The sequence below is a fragment of the Hyperolius riggenbachi genome, chromosome 4 (genome assembly GCF_040937935.1).
Source record: "Hyperolius riggenbachi isolate aHypRig1 chromosome 4, aHypRig1.pri, whole genome shotgun sequence".
NCBI classification, from domain to species: Eukaryota; Metazoa; Chordata; class Amphibia; order Anura; family Hyperoliidae; genus Hyperolius; species Hyperolius riggenbachi.
In genome coordinates this window covers 106943367-106960574 of record NC_090649.1, presented here as the reverse complement: position 1 = coordinate 106960574, position 17208 = coordinate 106943367, and the positions used below count along the sequence as shown (strand labels likewise).

General features: G+C 44.2%; 1 protein-coding gene across 1 annotated transcript in view; it reads right to left on the bottom strand.

Annotated features, from left to right (window-relative positions):
• Positions 1–1223: 1223 nt before the first annotated feature.
• The window catches only part of UGGT1 (UDP-glucose glycoprotein glucosyltransferase 1), a 164384-nt gene continuing 148399 nt past the window's right edge, over positions 1224–17208 (bottom strand). Inside the window, exons 34-39 of the mRNA XM_068233269.1 lie at positions 15488–15670; positions 11207–11367; positions 6355–6469; positions 3691–3807; positions 2856–3021; positions 1224–1369 (exon numbers count right to left, since the gene is read on the bottom strand). Of these exons, the coding sequence (XP_068089370.1) occupies positions 1344–1369; positions 2856–3021; positions 3691–3807; positions 6355–6469; positions 11207–11367; positions 15488–15670 (768 nt within the window). The 3' untranslated portion in view covers positions 1224–1343. The remainder of the gene's footprint in view (positions 1370–2855; positions 3022–3690; positions 3808–6354; positions 6470–11206; positions 11368–15487; positions 15671–17208) is intronic.

Sequence of the window (17208 nt, the reverse complement as noted above, 5' to 3'; positions counted from 1 at the left end):
ATAGGTGCCCATATATCTAGCGATGTATGGGCAGATTCTACCAAGAGACAAATCCATACACCACAGGTCAATTCCCGATCAATTTCATGCTGAAATCGATGTGGAATCGGCCCTGTGTGCCGAATCCGCCACCTCGCCTTCCTAATGTAAATGTCCCCTGTGTCCGTTAACGTATACATGACCTCTCTGCTGCCTGTGCTTGTCCCCCGAGATTCAGTCTCTGCATACACGCGTGCCCCACATGGTTTTCTAGTAAGGGGGCGCATGTGATGTCATACACACGCCCTTACCAGGAAACCACGTGGGGCTTGCGTGTATGCAGCGACGGAATCCCGGAAGCCAGCGGAGGACGCGGAGAGGTAATGCATACATTTACACTGGGCACGGGGGGACATTTACATTAGGTGGGACAGCATCAGGGGTTTTCGTTGCGCTGGTCAGGAAATTGCACACCGTTACCGTCGCGCACCCGATCGACCAATATCTTGCAGCAGGCACGATTAAAAATTAGACCAAATTGGTCGCATTGTTGGTCAGGCATGCACTTAGCAGCGCAAATTTTCATCCAAATCGATTATAATCAAATTGGATGGAGGCTTGGCTGCCAAGTCGCCTGATAACCTTAAGTAATTTATTACCCATGTTTACCCATTGCATACTACATTGGGGCTCCTTCTTCCATTTTATGCATATCCCCCCCAGGGGTGTCCTGAGATAATTATCCGGTGGTCCTTTTCTAGAGTGTGACCCAATCCCCGTGGAAGAGGTTACCCAATCCCCGTGGAGATGGAATTCTCCACCTGCCTAATACCGTGGTTGCCTCGTTTTGGCAGGTTTGTAAGTAGTATTTGTTTCACACATTATTTCATTGCTTGGAAATACTACACTCTCTGGCACTCCTAGATTTTCTGTTTCCTTTCTTCCTCTCCCGATTCCTGAGGTTTGTCACCTGAACTTTATTGACCGGACCCCCCTCATCAGGAGAGAACGATTAACCAACAGCTTCATCAATCAACCAGTCTGAATCAGACTAGCCCTGAGCAACAATCCAGATTAGCTTCCGATGACAGCAAATTCAACAAAATTAAAAAATGGCATTTCAGACCACATAATCTTCCGTTCATTTAACTTGATGACAGATTCATTCTAACAGGCATTACAAAAAAATTATTTCAGTTGCACCCAAAATATAAATAGTCCCAATACCACAAATGATTAACCCATTCAGCAGTTCTGCAGACATTCTGTAAAATCAACAAAACAGTAAAAATTTACAATAATCTCAAGATTCGCATTAAAAAAAAAAAAAAGAAAAGTCCAATTTTTCCAGAATGATCCAGAGATCATAACTCCACGTGTGACGTGTGACCTGCGGGGACACAATGTAGAGGGAAGATGTCACTGTCATCTATAGGCAGACAATACATATGAAGATAAGGCAGTCGGCTGGCACATCCAATATGTATCTCTGTTTTGTGTATAAAAAAGCCAACGTTTCGGAGCCACGTAGGACCCCTTTATCAAGGCAACGTTTGTAGGCTATCCTCTGTCTGCTGCAATGTGTCAATCAATCTGCTAATGTCAAATTGGAGAGAATGGGAGTCAGAGCTCCTCTCAGCACTTGCTGGACACGATGCAGCATCTGATTGGTAAAGAAAGTGATGTAACGCAGTTTTGTGCAGGTATTCAAGGGTGCGTGAGGCTCAGAGGATACTCATCAAAAAGTTGCCGTGCACACACAGCTGGATCAAACCCGTATTTATACTTACCTGAGGCTTCCTCCAGCCCCATGAACACCGTGGCTTCCCTCGCCATTCTCTTCGGCCCCTCTGTCCTGGCGTTATGACTCCTGATAATTCAATCAGTCGCCGCCAGTCATTGCATTCTGCTCTCCCTTCCCATGGTGCATTCTTTGCCTGAGCAATACCACTGCGCAGATGCAGAACACTCCATGGGATGGGAGCGCGACAAGGGGTGTGTGCGCGGCCGAGCCGCATATGCACAGAAGCCCACGACTACTCAGATTATCGGGAGTTATTGCGGGAGAACAAAGGGGCCGAAGAGGATGGAAAAGGAGGCCATGGTGCTCATGGGGCTGGAGGAAGCCCCAGGTAAGTATAATACGGGCTAGTGAACCATCTCAGGTACACTTTAAGGGGAAGTGCTACATTTGAAAAAGAGGGATGGCGCATTGCAGCAGAGGAATACCTACGAGCAAATGTTGCCTTGATAAAGGGGTCCTACGTGGCTCCGAAACTTGGCTTTTTTATACACAAAATAAAGATACATATTGATGTGCCAGTTTTCTGCCTTATTTGAACATTTACAGACGATGTCATCCCTCTTTTTCAGCTGTAGCACTTCCCCTTAAGGTTTGATCCAGTTGTGAGTGTGAGGGAACACTGTTTAATACATATGTAGAGACTGGAGAGGATGCTGTAGGCTTGGCTGTATTGGCATTTCTGAGTGATCGGCTAAATAATCTTTTTCTGGCAGCTTATCAGATGATGCCTGAGCAAATTTACTCCTGACAGCTACAATTACATGCAATTGCCATTAGCCAGCTGTCTGCACCTGACCCTTGTTCATCAAGCCTGCAATAGGCTTCTTCCTGTAGGCTCTACATTACCACATTATCCATGTTCATTCGGTGTCACTAAATTCTGGCTTCACAGAAAGTACCTCCACAATTTCTGCTCATCTACTGCGTCTTGTCTATTATTTCTTACCTGACAGTGTGCTGCACAGAGGGCCTGATTTACTAGCTTTTTGCTATGAGAATGCTGCTTGCTGCTGCAGACCTATTGTGTGCTAACTGCCAGCAATAGCCCTTTTACAGAATACCGGTAACTTACCACTAGCATCTGGCTGTCTAGTATCCGCAGGCTGATCCACTGATACACCCGTGTCTTCCAGGAAGCGACTATGCAGTCTCTTGATTTCCTGGTCATAGTCCTGCCACTCTGGCACAATGCGCACTGCTGCTTCTAGCTTGGGCTCCTTGGTCATCGGGTTATTGCACTGCAGAGAAAAAAAACATTTCATGTTGTGAATATTCTGATGCATTACACAATGGCTTAGGTGTTTTAAAGAGGAAGAAATGGGTATGGTTGGTGTTCGGGATCTTGAATTTGGAAAGCTGAATTATGCTGAGCACCACACTTCAGCAACCAAGCTAACCGGCAGGGTCACAGGGTTGTTAGTGCACAGGGTCGCCGGCAAGCTAGTGGACAGGGTCGTGGGCAAGTGGTCCATGTCGCGCTTTATGTGACTCAGATGCTTCCTCCTAAGCCGAAAGGAAGAAGCATTGAAATCACAAAGTGCCGAGTGAACCGCAAGTGAGTGGCCTCTCGGGGACGCAGTACCCTGCTCCAGGCGCTGTTCAGCATAATTCGAGTTTACTAATGCAGTATCCTCAATTCAAACACCAACGTTAGTTATGGGCACTAGTGCAATAAAGTGTAAAAAAAAACAAAAACAAAAAACTTCACCTCACACCTTCACCTCACACCTTCACCTCATATCCAATCAGTCAAGAAACTGTATTTTTTGTTTTTAAATAATTTCTATGAGTATGAGGATTAGGATAAAATTTCAAGTGAGAAATACTCTTTACAGTATGAGGGCTTTTGAAAACTTGTTCTGTACTCTACCCATCATCTGCCCAACCTTCAGCCAATAGATGCTCACCAAGTCAATAGTCTTGGCTTTCTTCTTGGAAGTTTCATCACACCAGGTCTCACACCACAGCCACTCCTGGGGAAGAGACTTTATAGGCACTTGGTGGATCATATTATTTGGCAAATCCTACAGAAAAAAAGAAAAATAAGACTAAATTATCATAGCAAATGTAATGCTTAAAAGACAAACACTTTTTGTGCCTATGCATGTGCACACTGACATCATCCCACCTTTCCAGCATGATGCTGCCCAACTATGGATCTTTTCACCTCACAGACTGTGCCAATCTGAAGGGTGGCTGTGCTGTCAAATGGGAGGAGTTGTGGGCTGGAAGCACAGCCACGTGGGGAAGGGTCCAGTTTAAATTTGAATAACTACGTTCATGGCACTTTTACTCCAACACCTGGAGGAGGAGCCACAGCTGAAATACATAGGTAATCAGCTATGCTTTTTTATTCTAGATTTAACCTTCTCCTATAAGCTGGATAAGCATGGGTGCCTATAGTAGATGCAAGTTTCTAAAATGAGCACTAGGGTGTATACCTGAATAAGGCCCCATACACATGCTCAACAGCTGGCTTTTATGCAGCACAATTGTTCAACAACTTTTGTTTTGAAACAAGTTGAAACACCTAAAAAAAGTAGTTTGCTATTGTTCAAAGAGCTGTTAAGACTGATAAGAAGTCACTCCAACAGTTGGATTGACTTCTTATCAGTCTTACCAGCTCTTTGAACAATAGCAAAATACTTTTTTTTAGGTGTTTTCACTTGTTTCACAACAAAAGATGTGAAAGCATAAAAGACTGCTGTTGAGCGTGTGTATGGGGCTTAAGCCTCAATGTCAGTAAGCTCTGGGCAAATCTGACTGTCAAAGTAGTAGGCCAGACCTTAACTCAGATACAGCGACAACCTACAACTCTCCTCATTTACATTAGATAAGACACAGAACACTTATACTGCGCCTTTCTTCTGGTGGACACAAAGCCTCAGAGCTGCAGCCACTAAGGGCAAACTCAGTAGGCTCTAGCACTGTAAGGGAGTCTTGCCCAAGGTCTCCTCACAGAATAGATGCAGGCTTACTGAGCCGAGATTCGAACCCAGGCTTCCTGTGGCAGAGCCCTTAACCAGTACACTATTCAGCCACATTAGGGTGGATTCATAAAGCATTACCGCATTCAGTAATGCAGAAAAAAGCTGACTTGACCGAGCCCTTAGGAAAAGGTCAATTCATAAAAGCGGTTACCGCATGAAAAGCTGAAATTACCGAGCAGTGAGGTAAATTACCAACTTGTGTGGTAATTCATGAAGATTAGAACAGGTGGTAAAGGCACGAAGCAATACTGCCTGCTTTGAAGTGGTGATAAGAGTGTGAAGTCTGTGTGGGACTGTGCTGGGAGCCGTGACTCACAAGCAGAAGCAGTGCCTCCCAGGCAGCAGCAGAGCGATAGGAAAAAAAACGGGCTTCTCAAGAATTCATTGGGCTGCTTAACCTCTTGAGTTCCTGTGTGAATGATACTAGGAGCTGGAGGTGAAAATCGCCTAATCATGGCATGTATAAAGTTACTTCAAGTTCTTCTAAGCTGTGGCAGTGAAATAGAATGTTAAGAAAGAATAATAGACCGTTTTAGAGCAGATTCAGTGAAAGCCGAGGCAGTATAACAAAACATGCACATCTAAAGGGAAGTTGGGATGCCTCTTATATTGTAATGCTGTCTCTGCATGTAACACCACGTAACACAGACAACTCGCACTCTACTGCTGTTACAGACAGTTTGGCTTCGGTAATTTATCGCACTTCTACCGCACCTGTGAAGATTTTTATGAATTGACACACAAAAATGTAAAATACCGAATGCAGTATTTTCCCAACCAGATTTTTTTTACCGCACAGCCTTTTATGAATTGCCCCCTATATGTAATTGCCCACTTGCCGTCCCCTCATCACAGCTTGCGAGGGAGAGGAGAGCAGGGTTTAGGATTGCACTGGGGATGAGAGGGGCAAAGGGTGACACTGCATCTGGGTTAAGCTTCCGGCTACTGCGCTGCCATTCAAATTAGCTTGGAGTTTACAGGCGCAGATTAGTTCACTATATGATGATATAGGAATGAATAGAGCAGCTTGTGAATACACATGCCCAAAACACGGGGATCTGTTTGTTTTACAATTTTGTAATGATTTCAGAATTGCTTTAAAGTGGACCTGAACTCTTTGAGAAATGCACCCTGTATGTATTTAGAGAGTTTAGCCTGTCTAATTCACCCTTATATGTGACTAATCATACGTGTAATTTGATCTCTTAGCTGTGTTAGCTCAGCAATCTCGGCAGCCATGGAAAAGCAGCTAATTTGTAAACACAGGATGTTAAGCCTATGTCTGCTTCCATGAAAGCAGGAAGTAGACACATTGCAGATTTACTGCAGGATTTGTATCAGCTGTAACAAAGCAATGTTTTTCTTTAAAGATTATTATGCTGTTGCTTATCTTTTAGAGCAGAGAGGAAGTTCTGAGCTCAGGTTCTCTTTAAGTCACAAAAGCAAATGGACTGACTGTGTCAGGAAACATCAGAAATCCTTAATTCCTAACACTTCAGGCACTATGAATGCACTAGAAGCTCCCACAGTCACTAATGCATGAACATTACTATGCAGTCATAATCTGTTTGCTGTACACACCTGATCCAGATTGGAGAGGCTGTTGGGGTCTTGGCTCAGGCCCTGATATTGTCCTCGGAGCCGGTCTCCTGCAGCTATTTTCCTAAACTTCTTCAAATCCACTACATACAAAGCACTGGGAGACGCAGAATTTAAACATTAATAACCAAATCGCTATTTTTAATATAACGCCAGGAAAAAAAAAAAACAATAAAAATACCTTAATAATGACATCATAAACATGCATGAAACTATGGCTGACCCTTCTGTAAAAAAAAGGCAAGTTGCCTGGTAATACTAATCCTATGGCTAAAACACTCAACAGTCAATTCCCCTGGAATATATCAGAAGTCAGAGCATCTGATATGCATGCTGGTGCACACTGCTGACCCTTCACTGTCCAAAGTTTGCTGACACTAATATCGCTCTGCTGTCCTGATTACACTTGCTAGACCTATCTCTGCCATCAATAACTCCTCTGCAACCGCCTAATGCCGCAGAGTGGCTGCCCCAGGACCGCCTAACGCTGATTGGTGGGAAGTCCGGTGGGTGGGGATTAGCAGGGACCGCGCCCGCAATCGTTTACTGCCAAGACACGGAGTGGAGCTGTTAGGAAACAAACCCCCAATATTTACATTGTACAGCGCTGCGATCTTGCCCAGCGCTGTACTGGGGACAGCCCTGTTACTTAGCTGCCCCTCTGTTTGGCCTACAATCTGATCCGAGAGGTTATATTTATGGATCACAATGTTTGGCCAATTTAGGTGGGGAAGGGGGGAGGGAGTGCACTGGCGTATCCAGACCGGGGTTCTGGGTGTATGGAACACCCCCCTGAGACTCCTGTCCCTTTAAAAAAAAATTCCCTGAAATCGCTGAAGCGGGCGAACTGGTAAAGGCTTGCCTCCTGCAGGGATTGTGGGAAAAACTCAGCTCTTTCACTATTGTAAAGACTGCATGTAGACAGCTACAAAAGGTATTTAACAGGTTGAAAAGTTTTGACAGTCCCTAAACTCCAGGAGGGCTGCCTGCAGCTTGTGTGAGAGGCTTTTTTGGATTTGGCTGGCAGGGACAGGAGACACATGCAAGTAGCCTGTGTGATGGGGGACTGCAATACAGATACTCTCTCTGCATTCTCTCTGCATTCACTATTGTTTTCCTCCTTCCCCTAGTGCTGGCTGGAAGGGGGGCAATCTCCCCCCAGGCAGCCTTTCATTCAGAGATTTGTGTCTGGTGTATTCAGGTGAAACACTGGGCTAGCTGATAAAAGTGCAATTAGAGGGCAGGCAAGATGGTAAATATACACAGCATGATGCAGAGCTTGCCTGGAGGGTCCTTGGGCAAATATCTGTCTGGTCTCTCCTCATTGTTATAATGACTGCATGTGTGGATAAGGTGTTAAACAAGGTGAAAAGTTTTTGACAGTCCTGAGACTCCAGGAGGGCTGCTTTCTGCAATAGAGATAAGCTCTCTGCTCCATCTCAGGCTATTCTCAGTCTCTCTCCACTCCTCCTCTTACTGGGCTAATGCATGCCAAAATCACAATAGCAATTGCTAGCAATTAGCGAGTGCAATTTTGTGAAGCGATTTTCAGAGCGATTTCTGAATGAATTGCTCAAAAAAATGCTACATGCAATATACCTGCGATTTTGAAAAAAATCACAACGCTGCTGTGAGAACACCCTCATAGGGTAACATTAGCCAAGCGCTTTTCAAATCACTGTCGATTTGAAAAACGCTCAGAAGCCCTCTTGGTGTGCACCAGCCTCCTTCATTCACCTTTGTTTCCCTCTTTCCCTAGTGCTGGCTGGCTGTGTCTTCTTGTCATACAGGAAAGCTAAATAAAAGTGCAATCCTGGTGAGGCAAATTATTATTATTTAGTATTTATATAGCGCCGCCATCTTCCGCAGATGCATATATCCCTGCATCATATGGCTATCGCTTGCGCTATGTGACACTGTGGCATATTCCACTGAATTGTCCAAACTAAGTCTATCTCCCGTTCCTCTTTCAGGGAGTTGTTCCATCGCTGTCCCCCGTTCAAATTTGCTGCTACCAGAAGCCCTCAAAAACACTCGTGTCCTTGAGTACTTCCAAAGACAGGCAGCCCCGTAATACGCCAGCGCACTTTTGTGCATGGGCAGTATGGAGCCACCTGTCTTCGGAAGCACTCGGGGGCATAAGTGCTTCCGGATCTTTCAGGAATCCCCCCTTAAAAATCCTGCGTTTGCCCCTGGAGTGGGATAGTAAATAGAAAAACAAACAAACAAAAAAAAAAAAAAAAAAAAAAAAAACCAACGACAACATCACATGGCACCAGCAATCAGATCCCAAAAGCTCTGTTGGTGGGAAGAAAAGGAGGCAAACTTCATTTGTGTGCTAAGTTGTATGACTGCGCAATAAACTCTTAAAGCTGCGCAGTGCTGAACTGTAAAAAAAAAAATCGCCTGGTCACTAGGGGTGCAAGGCTGTGGTCCTCAAGTGGTTAACCTCCCAGGTGGTATGATTATTACACATTAAAACCAGAAAAAAAAAATTATACGCAGCAAGATCTATGGCAGCCCTGCACTTACCTCCATGGGATCCAGCACTGCAACTCTCCTTCTATCCTCCAGGTGGCGCTGAGCCCCTGTAGTGAAATCGCCATCTGTCGGCATGACCCCAAATGACTATCTCACCCGAGTGATCCAAAGCCTCCGAAGACCGGAAGAAGAATGGCTGCCAGCGCCTGGATCCTGGGGGAGGCGAGTTGAAACATCTGTTGCGCTGCAGGCTCTGCATAGACCTCCCGGAGGATACCCAGAGTCAGGTTCGGGATTACCGCCTCCGGCTTTTTTCCCCCCGAGCCTGATTCGAGTTTACCACCAGGGAGGATAATACTCATAAGATTACTATTACACAATATCCACAAGATTTGGGGAAGGTGGGAGATATAGCAGTCATCCTTGCTTTGTATCAGCAAAGTGAAGCAAACGGCTTGGTTGGCATTAAAGAGACTCCGTAACAAAATTTTCAGCCTTAGTTCTTCTATCCTATAAGTTCCTTTGCCTGTTCTAATGTGGTCTGGCTTACTGCAGCTTTTCCTAATTGCACAGTGGCTGTGTTATCTCTGTTATATGATCTAATCTGTTTTCTTCTGTCAGCACAGTTGGGCTAAGGCTGGAATGTGCAGGGCTGCTTGTGATTGGTAGAAGCTATACACACCCCCTCCAGGCCTCCTGCAGGCTCTGTATGACTCACACACTCTGCTTATGTGAGCCTATCAAAAGCTGGTTAGTTTGTTTGTAAACACTGCCTAAAACTGGCAATTACAAGCCAGGTTTGCAGCAGAGAGTGGCAGAAACAGCACAGAGGGGCCCAGGAGAACATAATGAATAGAATGGTATGCTTTTTGCTGTAAAAATTTCAGAGTACAGATTCTCTTTAAATGCTTTGATTGGTTAGCAGCCGAGGGATGCCAGGTGTATGCTTGTGCATGTCGGTAATCAAACAATTTGTAACAATAGCAGAGTCATAGATGCGGGCACCAGCCGATTTCCAATTGAACATTCACCCTTTATTTCAATCCCAGCACAAAGCAGGTACAGACTAAGGCCCCGTTCACACTTGCGGTTTGAGTCAGCAAGTGTCTGGGGGTCCGGGTCCCGCAAAGAGACCGTACGGGTCTCTGCGGTGGCCACAAGTTGCGGATCCGGAATGTATCAGTTCCGGCTACAATAAAGTAGCCGGAACTAGATACATTGCAGTGCCAGAAAGGCACCGCAAGCATGGAGGATACCGGCGTGTAGTCCGGGCCCCCCAAGTGGCATAGGACCGGTGCTGGAAGCTGTGTATGGAGCGTTCCAGGTCCGGGGAAGCCGGACCTGGAACGCTAATGTGAACCGGGCCTGAGTATAGACCGCCTGACAGGCGTTTCATGGAACCCCCAGCTTCTTCGGAGGCCACAGAAAATATTTTCTGAGCCAAGGATGAAAAAAAGGTGAATGTTGAATTGGATATGATCTGGTACCTGGACCTGTGATTCTGCTATTGTTACAAAATCCTTGCTTTGTATCTGGGAAGGGCATTCTCACTACAGAAGGTCCCAGGTAACACAATCCCTAGATGTGATCCTGCAGGCCTATAACTGCATTCCTATGCTGCAGCAGTACGTGATTAGCAGTTCCAGTGTTCACACCAGGCTCTTTTAGCCGGGTGCTCCACCCGGCTAGTTTTGATGAGCACCCGGCTGCCATCGGCTCATCTCCTCCTCTGCTATAAGCAGAATTGTGCACAGAAGCACTGTTCCTGCATTCTCTCATCTCCCCCACCTGTCTACTTTTCACGCCACCCCGCTCGATTCTGGGGAGAACACGGAGTTCCTAGCATTCAATAAAGAGAATAATCCAGGAGCAACTCGCTTGTAGATACATATAAAACTTCCAACCTTTAATCCAATATTCATAAAAAAAACATCCACAGCATAGAAACATAAAGGAATATACTTATCAGCACATGCAGTGTTGTTGGAGGTGTGGAGGAGGGTTGACGATCGTTTCACCCTACAATATGGGCTTTCTCTAGACCGTATGGAAATTTTATATGTATCTACAAGCAAGTTGCTCCTGGATTCTTTTCTTTATTGAATGCTTGGATTGAAACTGCTATTTTCATCTGGATGTTGCACCGCATTGATGTATAAGTATCAGGCATAGAACTTTGGTGCGCACTCATTCTTTCTTCTGTGTGGATTATATAGAACACTTCATTCCTACATAAGAGTTTCCTGTATACATATAGACTTTTAACTAGAGCTGACCTTTATGCACTAAACCCCACATGCACTGCAATGGTGAGTGTAACATCCGTATAGACCATATGGACCATAACAGATACCTGATGTGGTACTTTCGCCCTGCCAGGTGACTGGCCCAGTACCCAGACCTCCAGAAGCGGTATCCGTCCATCTCCCTGCGGCTGTCGCAGAATGGGGTGTACCCATATGGGGCCCCATCCAGGTTGAAATCTCGCAATTCTTTGAGATCAGTGCGGACAATCTGTTGGAGAAAAGGCAGACAGTTTTACCCGCTACACAGTACACCATTATCACCCTTTATTTGGGTTATCTATTTGCGGACTGATGTAGTTAAAATCTACATCGTGCTTGTGGCTATAAGCCTCTGACGTGATGTAGATTTCGTACTACGCAGCCTGTGCATTCCCACCGCGATCGCAAAATTAGGAGGGACAATGACTGCCAAGATTGTTTATATGGAGAAGCAAACAATGAAAACTTTAATCAACTCAGGCCATCTTAGATTTTTTTTTAACCACTTCAGGACGAGAGCAATTTTCACATATCAGCACTGCTCCCATTCATTTGTCAATAACTTTATTACTACTAATCACACCTAAATTATCTATATATTTTTTTCAGGACAAATTAGGCTTTTAGTGTATGAACATTTTGTTTAGCAATTACCTTAATTTCTATGCATTTTAACTACTTGCCAACCAGCTAACGCCAACGGGCTTGGCCGCGGCGGCATCCCCAGGACCGCCTAACGCCAATTGGCGTCAAGTCCTGGGGCTCTAATTTGCATGAGATCGCGCGCATCTTATGCTCGGAGGGCGGAGCTCCGCCTCCTCTTCAGTCTCCGAGCGGCTATTGCCACTCGGGAGACTGTTAGATGGCGTGATCGCCATCTATTTTCTTGTACAGCGCTGTGATCAGCAGCAGCGCTGTACTAGGGACAGCCGTGTCACACGGCTGTCCCCCTGGGGGACAAGAGAGCGATCGGCTCTCATAGGCAGAAGCACACAAAAAAAAGCATCTTTTGTTTCAAAAAACGAAGATAAATTTTTATTTAAAAAAAAAAAAACAAAACAAAAAAAAAACAACTTGGCGGCGATCACTCCCCACCAACAGAGAGCTCTGTTGGTGGGGGAAAAAGGGGGGGGGGGGGGGGGGCAGGGGAATCATTCATGTGCTGTGTTGTGCGGTCCTGCAGCTTGGCCTTAAAGCTGCAGTGGCCATTTTAGTTAAAATGTGCCTGGTCTTTAGGGGGGATTACCACCGTGGTTCTCAAGTGGCTAAAGGGAAATTAAGGTTACATTTTTTTTATTTTTTTTTTAAGAAAAAAGACTATTTCTCCATTTACATCCAATATAGCTTTACAATAAACAGTGCCAAGTATAAGTTAAACCCACAAATTTTATTTGCTCATCCATCCTGTTTATTACAACATTTGGATTATGTTCCTAGCACAATGTATGGTGATAATATTGTATTTGGAAATAAAGGTGTCTTTTTTCTGTTTTTTGCTTTTTCATTGTACACTATCAATGATTATCAGACCTTATTTGCAAAAATAATAGTACTATACCCTTTTGGCATACATATTTAAAAAGCCAAGTTCCTAAGGTAACCATACATGTTTTTTCTCTTATATTCTGTCACTTTGTATTCATTTTACAACTCTTTTATTTTGATACAGAATATGCAAAAATGTAATTGCTTTTGATTCAGTTTGTGACAAAAAAAATACACAAGACATGGGCCTCAACCCTAAAACTCTCTAAACTCTATTCTACAACTTATCAGGGTTAAAATGTTACCACTTATGTCTCTTGTACTTTTGCTAAGACTTTCCCAAGTTTGATCATAGTTTTGAAAATTACTTTTTTATGTTGGATTAAGTTTGTCCCTGCCCATTTTTATGTGACGTGCACCAAAGCTTTAAGACACACCAAAATGTATTCTATAACTCTTCATGATTAAAATGATACCACATATGCCTCATTTAGTAGCAAACTGGTGGTGCAGTCTCCACTTCTACACTGGACAGATATATTCGTCCAGTTAGGCTTAAGTGGTTAACCTTTGCAGTGCAACTGTAGTCATTATTATTATTTAGTATTTGTATTGCGCCGACATCGTCCGCAGCGCTGTACTGAGTATATTGTCTTGTCACTTAACTGTCCCTCAGAGGAACTCACAATCTAATCTCTACCATAGTTATATGACTATGTATGTATCATGTAGCGTATGTATCGTAGTCTAGGGCCATATTTTGGCGGGAAGCCAATTAACTGTATGTTTTTGGGTTGTGAGAGAAAACTGAAGTGTCCAGAATAAACCTACGCACACACGGGGAGAACATACAAACTCCATGATAATGCCCAGGCTGGGATTTGAACCAGGGACCCAGCACTGCAAGGCAAGAGTGCTGTACACTTCACCACCATGCTGCCTATACAACCACTGACTTACACAGCTCTCATCAACCTGGACTATGATCTGATACATGAAAAGCACAAAGAAAGAATGAGAGCCCACTAAAGTGCAGGGCTGTGGAGTCGGAGTCAGTGATTTAATAAACTGAGCAGTTGGATGATTTTTATACAAAATCCACAGCCCTGGTAAGTATTAGACTAAGGAGTCGAAGTTGGCGCCATTTTGGGTACCCGGAGTCGAAGTTGGAGTCGGCGGTTTCATAAACTGAGGAGTTGGAGTCAGAAGATTTTTACACCGACTCCACAGGTCTGTATTACGCAAGTATTCACGGGGTTATAGAATGTGGAAATTAATCAGTACTGTGGATGGGTTACTACAGGCAAACGCTGTATGAGGCAGGAAGAATAAATCCGACCCCAGTCGCGTTAAGAAGTCACTCTCTGTAGTGTAGGATAGTTGGGGAGACACCTATCCAAGGGTGGGCAACAGACACTGATGCATTAACAGAGGTGCCAACAAGTATAAAATGTATTAAAAACTGTTTAAAAAGGAGGTAGTGGTGGACTGACCTCCGCAGAAGGACACAATTTTATTTATTGTATTTATAAAAGCGCCAACATATTACGCAGCGCTGTGCAGACACAAAAGGTCTCATTCAAAGCACAAAAACATTCAGACAAAAACTCCAGTAGGCTTGCATACTGATACATGTTTAATACCCAGTTCAGACTATTAACCTATTTTGGTTCCTGGACGTAGTTTCTACGTCCAGGAACCATGCGCGCTACCGCGCGCCCGATCGCGCGCGTGCACGCGCACTCCCGGCCGCGGATTCGGTAGCCAGGGAATCAATGTATTGGTCTACGGTGCCCGATCATTGATTCCTCTCCCCCGCTGAAAAAGCGTCAGCTTCTTCCGGAAGCTGCGCCTTTTCTGGCCGTTCCCTCTGCGATGAGTCACTCTAAGCGTGTGTTACGCTTAGAGTGACGTCATGTAAACAAACTCATGGCCGCCATCTTGTGGCCAAAAAGTAATACTACACCTGTAAAAAATTTTTTTTTTTAAATTAACACACATTTACATTATCAATCTATTGTTTACCTCCCACCCTCCCAAAACTACCCAAATAAAATGTTTACAATAAAAAAAAAAAACATGTAAATATTTACCTAAGGGTCTAAACTTTTTAAATATCAATGTAAAGATGAAATATTTCTATATTTTTTTTATTTTAAACTTGTAAATAGTGATAGATGCAAAACGGAAAAAATGCACCTTTATTTCCAAATAAAATATTGTCGCCATACATTGTGATAGGGACATCATTTTAATAGTGTTATAACCGGGACATATGGGCAAATACAATACGTGAGTTTTAATTATGGAGGCATGTATTATTTTAAAACTATAATGGCTGAAAACTGAGAAATAATGAATTTTTTCCATTTTTTCTTATTCTTCCTGTTAAAATGCATGTACAGTAAAGTGGCTCTTAGCAAAATGTACCCCCCAAAGAAAGCCTAATTGGTGGCGGAAAAAACAAGATATAGATCAGTGCATTGTGATAAGTAGTGATAAAGTTATAGGCTAATGAATGGGAGGTGAACATTTCTCACGTGAAAATCACGGAACCTGAATGGGTTAAGGATCATACCCACTACGCAATTTTTACAGCGACCGTTTCAAAGATCTTGTGATGTGGGTACAGGCGAGTGATTACATGAACATTGCTTGGCGATAATGACATCACGGCAGATCGGATCTTTAAGATCCCCGACAACTCCCCAACGATCGTTTAAATGCTCGTTCGTGCCGGTCAGGTTCCGTCATGTGTAACTGCCAGCAGGTAGATGAATTGGGGAAAGCTATTTGTTGGTGGACGGTGCTGTGATCCATCGTCCTCTGTCATTAGGGGAGTGTCCAGCTTTAGTCTGACGTACCTGATCAGCATCTACGAAGAGGATCTTGTCCACTGCCAGAGGGAACAGCACATCCAGGAAGAGGATTTTGTATCCCCAAATGATCCTCTGTTTTTCAGTCTGCTGATGCAGCCAGCGGGGCCACTTGTACTGGACCAGCTCATACTGGAAGTTGTACTGCTTGGCCATGTACGGAATGAAGTTCTGGAAGAGTTAAAACAACACAGGCGGATTAGTGGAAAATTGGTCCCAGAAATCCAGCTATTACTGTACAGAAATGGCCACAGTGGGAGATTGTTTACATAAACCGCAAGCAGCGATTACTGCCTGCGCCACTAAGCAGCACAAAGTGGCAAGGACATTTTTACATGAAATGACGATATTTAACAAAGCAGCAGTCTAGTTCCATAAATACACGCTAATAACCGTCCACGCAACTGGCTCTCCCCCTATGGCTTCACAATGCAGAGGAGGCTTAAATACGTCTACACTTGCCAGAAAGCTTTGTTTGGCGGTGATTTTTTTTTTTTATCAAATACATTTAAAATAATAGAATTTGTTTAAGTGAAAATGTATTAGAAAATAACATCTACTGCAGTTCATTAGCATTGTGCATAAAGTAAACCTCAATGCAGCATACACCATCAACTATCCCATCACCCATAACAAGAGTAGCCATGCCCCCCATCACCTGCTCCTCCCTATAACAACTATAGTCATGTGTCTTATCCACCCCCCAAATCAAGTGTAGTCATATCCATCACCTCCTCCCTATAACTATAGCCATGTGCCTCATCAATCACCTACCCCCATCACCCATTAAAAGTAGTCCTGTCCTCCATTTATCAACCCCTCCTCCCTATAACAACTATAGCCATGTGTCTCATATATCACCAGGGGCGTAGCAACAGGGGTTGCAGGGGTAGCGACCACATCGGGACCTTGGACCCTCAACTACAGTATTAGCTCTCTATTGGTCCTGTGCTCATAATAATCACTTCTATAGATACTTTGAATAGTGGTAATCAATAACACACTGTTCCCCATCCCCTTCTTGCACCTCTGACACTGCGGTTGCCATTGGCAGGTTTTGGTGCACTGTATTGATTGTTATGTATAGAGTGCCTGTAAAACTTGCATCGGGGCCCACAGATCCTTAGCTACGCCACTGTATATCACCCACCACCATTACAAGAGTAGTCATGTTCCGCACCATCACCACCTTCTCCAGCCTACAACAAGTACTAACCCCCCCCCCCCCCAATCATCATCTCCTCCTACCTCCATAACAAGAATAGCCAAATAGCCATGTCACCATTGTCTCCCCTTCTCACCATACTAAATACAGCCACGTTCTCATCTACCACCTTCTCCTTCCTGTACAACAGTAGTAGTGCCTCCCTATAACAAGTACAGCCATATGTCCTCATAACATGCACAGTTTTTTCTCTCTCTTTTACATACCAAGTACCTCCCCCCACTTTCAGGTATAGCCATGCGCCCCCCCCCCCCCTCCCCCCCATTCACACAATGATGGCAGCAATTTCCACCATATGTTGCTTTGAAGGACATTGCTAGGACTTCCTCTACTGTGTCAATGGTTGTCATGCGACATCATGAAAGTAGTGTGCTGCACATACAGGCAATGGCAGGTGGCAAGGGGAACATGCTTGAGCAATAGGGGACTGAAGCATAAGTTGACTGCCATGGTTGTTATATAATTATTTTGATGAATAATTTAT